The sequence below is a fragment of the Ctenopharyngodon idella genome, chromosome 5, assembly GCF_019924925.1.
Source record: "Ctenopharyngodon idella isolate HZGC_01 chromosome 5, HZGC01, whole genome shotgun sequence".
NCBI classification, from domain to species: Eukaryota; Metazoa; Chordata; class Actinopteri; order Cypriniformes; family Xenocyprididae; genus Ctenopharyngodon; species Ctenopharyngodon idella.
The window spans coordinates 35,685,016-35,694,392 of record NC_067224.1 but is presented as its reverse complement, the minus strand read 5'-3'; the positions used below and the strand labels follow the sequence as shown (position 1 = coordinate 35,694,392).

Here is a 9,377-nt window from a genome sequence, read left to right as displayed (position 1 = left end):
GAATTTCAGTCAAATACAGGCTGTTTTCACTGTGTGTAAAACATACAATGTGCTTCAAATGATTATTCATATTTGTAAATATGCACTACTTTAATGAAAAGACAAGGCGATGTAGCTGTGGTGGAAAAAACTAATAATAATCCCCAAGCTTCCCAGTGGTAAATATGACTTGAGAGGGCGTTCATGTCCAATTTCTAACTAGGAAACTTGAATTTATGATAATTCCGATAGTACATGAAGGCAGCATTCAGGTCAGGAGTTTCATGTGCCAGCCCAGAAACTGCTATTGAGGTGAATGGGAATGCTAAAGGATAGCTTTGACCTAACCCTAGCTACCCTAGCTAACCCTAACCATAGCTACCAGTTATTATATAATTCCTTGTGCCTAAACCATAGATTGTGTTGGAGTTTTTTTTTAAGATGCCTCCTAAATGAGTAACCGACCAAATAGCAGGATAGGTACGTTTGTTATTTGTTTTCTTGTGAGTTTTATAATGGCAATGTTGCATAACTGTACTAAGACAGTCTGAACAGTCACTTTTAACAGTTATTGTAGTCCGTTTCTGAGCACACACAAAGCACGAGTTAAGAAAAATAGGAAATGAGTGTAGTTCTCAGTGAATGGAGAGTAAAACAAAGCTGTCTTGTCTCGGTTATGCTTCCTGTTTTGGTCATCTTGTTGGTCATGCAGAGGTGGATGGTTGACACCCTCCCCCCTTCACTCACACTTACTCATATATGTCTCAACACACTATGGCCTACACACACACATACTAATTTTACACCAGGACTGTTTTAAGAAACAGGCACTTGTGGACACTGTAGAAGGGCAGTTTTGAAAATATAAATGTAAAATATGAATATCCTGACCAAAAACTTCTTGACAATAAAGCTAACACTCTAGGCCTTCTAAATAAGTACAGATTTTATGTAAATAATTGAATTTGCTCATAGGAAAAGACTATAAAGTCTAAATGTCTTGTGATTCTCTAGGATAAGAAGGAAAATTAATACAAGAAAGGTGTTTTTGTCATTGTAAGCTTGTATTTCTGGTCTTGGTGGCACTTTGAGTCAGTGTGAAACCAGGCGCAACAAACACACCTGTACAGGAAAGACTGGCAGTTATTCTCTCATATTGCTTCCATTTTTCGTTTTACATGAACTGATATGTCATGTGATTTGCGGTTATTCTGCCATTCACATAGGATATTATCTTAATTAGTACTAGTTATATTGGTAAAAGTATAAAAGTGATGAGGCATGATATCAAGTTAATACTGATCGATACCATTGGTTCAATCTGTATCCTTTTATGAAGTTCAGTGTGTGTTGTTTCAGCGAATATGATTGTCTTTAAGAGATGAAAACACTCACAAACTCAGAAAGACTTGAGAACTTAATCTCTGTGAAAGCTGTTGCCCTACTTGACCTTCTGCATCACATGTCTATTGTCACCCCTCTCTGAGCTGAAAAACTATTCAGCATGAACACTTCTCCACAGCTGACTTTGATCCGTAATACATCCCAGCATGGTTTCTCTTTCTGATCTGATGCAGGTTTCTGTGCTGAGAAATAAATTGCTATTTGAGTTGACGTCAGGCAATATGCAAATTTTGGATATAAACTTTTCCAAGATGTCAGTCTTTCAATTTTCATCTTGCAGACAATAAAATTGGCAATAGAAGGAGGGACTTGGTGCAGTATGCAACCACCCAAAACACCTTACTCGCTACATATCAATAAGCTAAAAACCACCCAAAATGCTCAGTCAACCACTCTCAACACCCTAGTCTTGTGGTGGAGGGTTTTCCACAAGCAAGCAAAAAGAATTTTGAAAAATCTAATTTGGTAGTTTGTTATTTTCATTTAAAGTCAGATGGTGGATAGTCCCTGAAACAGACTGGTGGGGCATTTATGGGTATTTCCCAGTGTCCATCAGCTGCTGGCATCCTTAATAACTACTGTAACTGAGACTGTAAGATGAGAGTTACTGTAGGATTTATCTCAATCACCCAAGGTGATGATAGTGTCATTTTAAGACCTTGAATAACATTCTAATTTGAGCCTGTGCTTTAGTATATATAGCAAAGTATATAGGCCTATGGGTATATTTTGAAAATTAACGATGATGTTACATGTATGACCAAAGATTCTGTTGATCCGTAGTCAGTAATGTCAGCGTATAGGCATATCCTGTGTTGTCTTGTTTCTACAACATCTATTTTGGCTCACATGAAACAAAAACCCACAATCCACGCCTTCCGCTCTTGAAAGTAACTTCGCAATATCAAACAACATGAATTTTCTCACCTCAGCAAATTTCAGGAACTTCACCCGATGTGAGTTACAGGATAAGACAAGATGTACCACAATGTGGTATTACAAAGACGCCAAGTGAATGATGGGAGATTTCCTCTTCTAAAAGGATGTTTGGTGAAATGTTTTGTTTGAAAGAGAACCATCACATACCTGCCTTACAATTTTGGATTGTACAAAAAAAATAATACTTTTATTCAGCATTAAATTGATCAAAAGTGACAGTAAAAGTAATTTATAATGCTACAAAAGATGAACACCAAATAAATGCTGTTCTTTTGAACTTTCTAAAAATCAGTTCCCACAAAAATATTAAGCAGCACAACATTGATAATAATAAGAAATGTTTCTTCACCCCCATCAGCATATTAGAATGATTTCTGAAGTATCATGTGACACTGAAGACTGGACACTGTAATGATGCTGAAAATTCAGTTTCAAAATATATTAAAATAGAAAAGTTATTTGCAACAATCTTTCACAATATTACTGTTTTTACTGTATTTTTTTAATCAGATGAATTCAGCTTTGGCGAGCATAAGAGAGTCAACTTGAAATATAGCTTTAAAAGCGTGGCGTCGCCTGGAATTTAAGCCCCTAAGGGATTTTTGGAGATCTACCCTCCTCCCCAGCCTCCACCCTGTACTGAGAAACCAGGCTGATTGAATTAGCCTGGGGATAAAAAGGTGTAAACTATCCTACACCATCCTTTAATCACAATACACTACATTGATTACACCCCAGTTGGCCCACTTTTGACTGAAACACAAACTCGTGTAACATTTCAAAAGGTCTATATAGAAATATTTTGCAAAAAGAACAGAACATCTATTGCCATTTTATGCATTAACATGCCTTGGTGAGTAATCAGATTAAAAAGCCGTTTTGACATGATAGCGGTTGTGTAATCATTTACTTCTGAAGCCTATCTTATCACCTCTTGTTTTAGAAAAGTACAGAAAGCAGATGGCAAAGTCCCAAGGGCAACTTGACATGGTACTGGAACCAAAAATACTCACCATTACCACAAGAACTCTACGTGCAAAGCATATGGATACATTCTGGTTAAGGAGAGTTAACGGTTATCTAGTTTAGATAAACACATTTTCCACTAAATTGGAAGGTTGTCATTTGGTTAGAGAAATAATATTCACCCCACAATTTTACTGAAGCCATTTAGTGCATTAAAAGTTCACCCAAAAATGAAATGTTTCAAACATGTAGGACTTTCTTTTAGACAAATATTTTGAAAATACAATTAAAATCAGTGAGGTTCAGTATAGTTTTAGACCCCACTGAATTCCATTGTATGAACACAATCACCTGAATCATTATTAAAATATCACCTATTTTGTGTCTTCTGCAGAAGATAATAGGTTTGGAAGGACTTGAGGGAAAGTAAATGGCAGAATTTAAATTTTTTTTTGGGTGAGCTATCCCTTTAAAGGAAGCTAAAAATGGAGTATGGAATAGAAAGCAGATAAGAGCTCTGGCACATTCAAATTCCAAAAGTCAGACAACAAAGCATGTTATGCAATGCAGATTTTTTTAATGCAATATGATTGAGGAGAGCATTTACAATAAAATTAGGTTGTACATCAAGCATTCGAGAGATTACATACAGAAAACTCTAGAAAAGAGAGATACACAAATAAATAGGTCTACTTTTAAAAGGATTAGCCCCCCATCCCCTTCCCCAACAAAAATACTGAGTTGCGTTTGAACTGTACATAGAGTCACCGCAAGTCTTGCACACAAATAGACCTGCAATATTACAACAGAAGCCTTAAAGCAATGCCTTTGGTCTAAATTGCAAGAGGGGTTATATGCTACGGTCATACTATAACTATGAAGCACATGGCAATCACTTACAATAAAAGAGCAAAGGCAGGCATATTGGATATTGTATGCAACTTTCAGACACTAATCAGTTGGGGAAAGAGTTCAGTGGCAAACATGTCATCCCAAGAGCCCTCAGAGCAGAGTGGGGATGAAATGTTGCTGAAGGGGGAGGGAGATCTCTCACATCCAGAGTCACTGTACGCATCCGTCAGACACGAAACCTTCTCGTAGTCGCTGAAGGAAGAGGCGTCGGAGAGGAAGTCATCAACCACGTCTGGATTCTGATCCGTCACAGGGATGACCACTTCCTCTGGTTCGTCTTTAACGGACACAGTTTGGACTTCCACCTCGATTTCTTCATCGACCTCACAGAAGGCAACGGAATCCTCGCTTTTGACATTGCAAATGCTCTCCTCGCTCACCACCTCGGCGGGTTTGGTGTAGATGTGGTCAAAGTGGATCAGTTCATTAAGGGCCTCCAGCTTAACTGGTGCGGGCCCCAAAGCTGCAGGTGGGGAGGAAGGTACTTGCTCTCCGGCACCCCCAACCAGCTCAAGCTCTTGGTGGGCTTCATGTGCTTCTTGGAGTTCTGTTTTGAGGAAGAGTTCTGGGTCAAGGATGTCCAGAATACCAAGTAAGAGATCAGACTGCAGGAGACAAGAATTCAAAGTTAGTTTTTGTTGGTGCAGTAATAGAAGAAACAGTCACGGCCAATGAGATTTGCTTGTAAAGAGAGAATTCTAAACCTCGGAAAACCAAAAGCCAAAACTGCGAGATATTTACCTCAGTGTCTGCAGGGCCAGGGCTGTGAGTATCCATGGTGAAGTCTTCAGATTTGGGGACTGCTGGGCCTGCACCTGCTGCGGAGGCACACGTAGCCTGAGTGCTGCGGACTCAGAAGACCCGGTCACCAAACCCAAATCGCTCACTGCGGACTCCAGTACCTGAACCTAAAAGAGAATGAGAGGCGTTAGTGGGAAGTGGAAAAACAATACTTTACTGCTCTGCTAACCACCCGTTTAGCATGATAGTATGACAAACTACAGTCTTTTTACCTTCTCTTTTTCCTCCAAGGTATCCAACCCCAGTCTCTGTCTCAACTCCTCATTCTCACTGATCAGTTCGCTCGTCTTCTCTAGCAACAGCCTGTTCTCGACATGAAGTTTCTGATTCTGTGGAAAAATGTCAAAATTAATTCTGAGCAACAAAGGGGGAAAAAAAATTAAGATCTATTTTGCACATTAGATGGAACTTAAAAGAAAAAAAAAATAAATCTATGATAAGGGTCAGCCAAAGTACCTCAAGCTCCAACTCCAAAACTTGCTGCTCCAACTCCCCCATTTTGGCCTTTTTTCTGTCTCTTGCTGTCTGTGCAGCAACTCTGTTCTTCAGTTTCCTAAAAATGAAATCATAGCTGTTTAACATACTTTTTTGGGGGGGCTAAACAATAAATATAAGATTTATCTGGGACATGATATCGTGGAAAAACCTTATATATATATTTTTTTTTTTATAAAATTATTAATTTCTGTTTCTTCAATTTATATTTATATATTCCTATAGCTATTATATAAAACAAACATTTCCTCTTTATTAAGCAACCCATTTTTGGCAGGTCAGACGATGTTGAGGAAATGGGGCATGCGCAATCATGTTCCTGCCACGCAGGCAACTATATTGATTCAGAGGGGGAGGGACTGACCGGCAAACCCCACTGATCTTGGCTGGGATTCAAATTCTTCCATATGGAAGGGTCAAACTGGTTCATTTTTATTAATTCCTGAATTTTACATATTACAGCGTATATATGAAACTAAATATTGGCCCTCTGGTGAATTATTTCGGTTTAATCCGGTTTCAAGCCAACTAAATAGATTAAAGGATGATGAAATTAAATCCCAGCTCGTCTCACCTTCGAAGTGCTTTTTCCTCTGGGCTCAGATGCGTGAGTCTCTGCCTTTTGCGCAGTGGTTGTCCAGAGATGGTGGAGTCGGAGTCTGAAGAGGCTTGGTTCGGTATCATGACAGATATTGAACGGCTGTATCCGCCCTGTGTCGCCACGGACGAAGCGCTCTGTTTTCCCGATATTAGAAGGACTTTGTGGGCTCCTCCGGTCCCAGCTGTAACTACGACCATGTTGTGTAGTTTTGTGGATTAGGATCCGTGCAAAGACCCCTGACTGTATTGTTAAGGGGTGGGAAACTGTCCTTAAAATCGTCTTAATTCCCCGTATTCACTTCCCCTTCGATCTCTGAAAATTGAAGAAGTGGAAACGCTCGCGTTCTTTTTCTACCGTCGTGGTGCGCTGCGATTGGCTGCCGGGACCACTGACGTATTTGGACGTCAGTCTTTGCTTGGGTTAAATTAGCTGATGTAAGTTTCATGTTTACGTCGTGGACATTCATACTTTATTATACATTATTTTTCATATGGATTTTAAAAATAGAAATTCTAGACTTGAAGAAAAATAAAATTATGTAAAGAATATTACCTTATTAATTTCGACCTAACTGTAAATAAATTCAACAAAAATGTGATGTAAATGTGGGCTAAAGCCATGTTCATTATTTTTTATAAAAATAAAGCATTATTTTTAGTTGATTCTTGATCTGCAAAACAGCAAGGCACACTAGATTTTTGTGAAAAATTCCAGTTATTTAATCTCATTTTTCTTTTTCCATTTTTCCATTGAAGTAGCTTTTTCCATTTTTTCAAATCTATACACTTTGTAAATTGATGTAGGCCTATTTTGCATATTGACATGAAAAGTTACTTCAGCTGACGAAATTCATGTGTTCATGTGAATTTTAATGCTTCTGAAACTACATCAGCTTTTGATTACATTACATTTGCCTTTTAAAGAGGATTGCTTTTTTTTTTATCTTTTCAATTCATCTGGAAATTACATCAAATGATCAGGACCACATTAGACCTCGTTTCAGAAGTCTGATGCCTTTTTAATTTATATTATTGTAAGAAAAGTACACTAAATGAGTTGAATTTAACTATTACAAGTGATTGCATCAGAAAATATCTTTTTTAATCCCCTCAGTTCATTGGGAAACGAGATCAAGTGCTTAAGATCCCGTTCAGCTTTGTTGTGAATGCCTGTGCATTTTGATCCCTATACCATTTGTAGGAGGTTAAATTAGCTGTAATTGGAACAGACTCATTAGCAAACATTTACTTGAACGAAGATGTACCGTCAAAGGAACAGCTGAGCAAAGGAGAAACTTCTGAGGGGACTTTCATGTCCTAAAAATCCATCCTGAGAGTGAGAGTGTAGGCAAAGTGGGTTTCACTATTTGGACAGCATAAATTTGCATGAAGTCTATGTTTGGAAAATACTTTTACATAAAATCTGAATGCGACTCTCATAATGGGGAACCCTTAAAGATTTCAGAAACTGAGGCATCCATTAATTTATCCATCTGTTTATGTCAATTGTATAGGAAGTTTCATCACATGGTTGTGGGATTTTTATCATTTGAAATGTAGAAGTACATTTGGAATAGCCTAAATTTTGTATGATTTACAGGTGGTCCTCTGTATAAGCATCCTGTAACAGTGCAGGAATTGTGTATTAAAGGTGTAGCTGTGAGTTGCGGCCCGTTGAATGAGAAGTCTGTCACCTCAACTTCTATGTAGGTTTGTGTGGAGAGCAAACAGCGGCTGTTTGCTTTACACACTACTATAGCCGTTCAATCAACATCGTAAATCTAGATGTAGAATATGCAAAATTCAATGGGATGTGGAGGTGTGGGATGTGTGGGATGTACAGTCCACTATAAGAGAAGTTAGTTATAACTTAAGAAAATCTGTAGCAGATGCCATTCAGATTGACATTTTGATTTTAAAGCAATACAACTCAAACATTTTAAAATGCACATTTACTCATCCTCACGTCATTCCAAACCTGTATGGCCTTCTTTCTTCTGTGGAACATAAAAGAAGATATTTTGAGAAATTCAGTGGAAGTCAGTGGTAAAACTGTTTGGTTACCAACATTCTTCAAAATATCTTCTTTTGTCTAGATTCAAAATGACATAAGGGTGAGTAAATGCTAACAGAATTTTCATTTTTGGATGAACTAACCCTTTAAGTGTCCAAAAACATCCAATTACCTTCCCTATTTCTGAGAACAGAGTGGGTACATCCCTGGTCTTGTGTTTTAATATTTAGTTTATGATGTAACATGCCTACAATCTCTGTTTAGACTGTGAAGGGAACTGAAACCTCAACTTTTGGACTTAGTTATTTGTCATTTAGCAGATGTTTTTCCCACTTAAGCTGCTTATAGCACCCTAATCAGAGGGACAGTCCCCCTATAAGTGCCCTGCTCAAGGACACTAATGCTGATAGGGAAAAACTGTGGTCACTGTACATTTTCTAAGCTTGTTTTGGGATTTGTATATGAGAGAAACATTTTTCTGTTCATTGAAGTTATTCTTTTGCTGGTACATCTTTTCTTGTCCCTTCAAAAAGTATCAAGAGCACATGATTAGTCATTTCTCCATGCATTTCACCTGAAAAACCTCAAGGGGAGTCCCCGAAGTGCACTGGTTTTCTCTCTCACTATAAGCTAATGCATTAATAGCTATTCGTTTTTAGTTTACTTCCTGTGAAACAGGAACTATGTTTGAGCAGAAAATGTTTTTGGATGAAGAAAAGAAAAATATGTGAGTTGGCAAACTGACTAGAGTATGATGAAACCAGCAACTCCGGTTAACAGTGACTCTTGACAAAATTGTTGTGACATTCTACTACAAAATTTGCCAATACTTTGCAGGTTAAACTGACTGTTAAAATATCTTGTGGGTTAAAGGGATAGTTCACCCCAAAATGAAAATTCTGTCATCCATTAAGTTCTTTCAAAAATGTCTTTCTTCTGCTGAACACAAAAGAAGATATTTTGAAGAATGTCAGTAGTATGGAAGTAGTATGGAAGTAAATGGGGTCCATAGTATGGAAGTAAATGGGGTCCATCAACTGTTTGGTTACACACATTCTTAAAAATATCTTCTTTTGTGTTCAGCAGAAGAAAGAAATTCATACAGGTCTGGAACATCTTGACAGTGAGTAAATGATGACAGAATTTTCATTTTTGGGTGAACTATCCCTTTAAACTGACCATTAAAAGTGCAATGTAGTGTCATTGGTGCTAACATAATTTGCATTAATTAGCATTACAATTTATTCAGAGAGGCACTTGGCTGCTG

The 9,377-nt window shown here is 37.8% G+C and overlaps 1 protein-coding gene across 1 annotated transcript; it reads right to left on the bottom strand.

Annotated features, from left to right (window-relative positions):
- Positions 1-3,845: 3,845 nt before the first annotated feature.
- xbp1 (X-box binding protein 1) lies at positions 3,846-6,319 on the bottom strand. The gene is given in 6 exon segments (XM_051894190.1): positions 3,846-4,805; positions 4,942-5,049; positions 5,052-5,108; positions 5,214-5,330; positions 5,458-5,554; positions 6,071-6,319. Coding segments are annotated over 6 exon segments (1,176 nt in total). The 5' UTR covers positions 6,295-6,319; the 3' UTR covers positions 3,846-4,232.
- Positions 6,320-9,377: the final 3,058 nt, after the last annotated feature.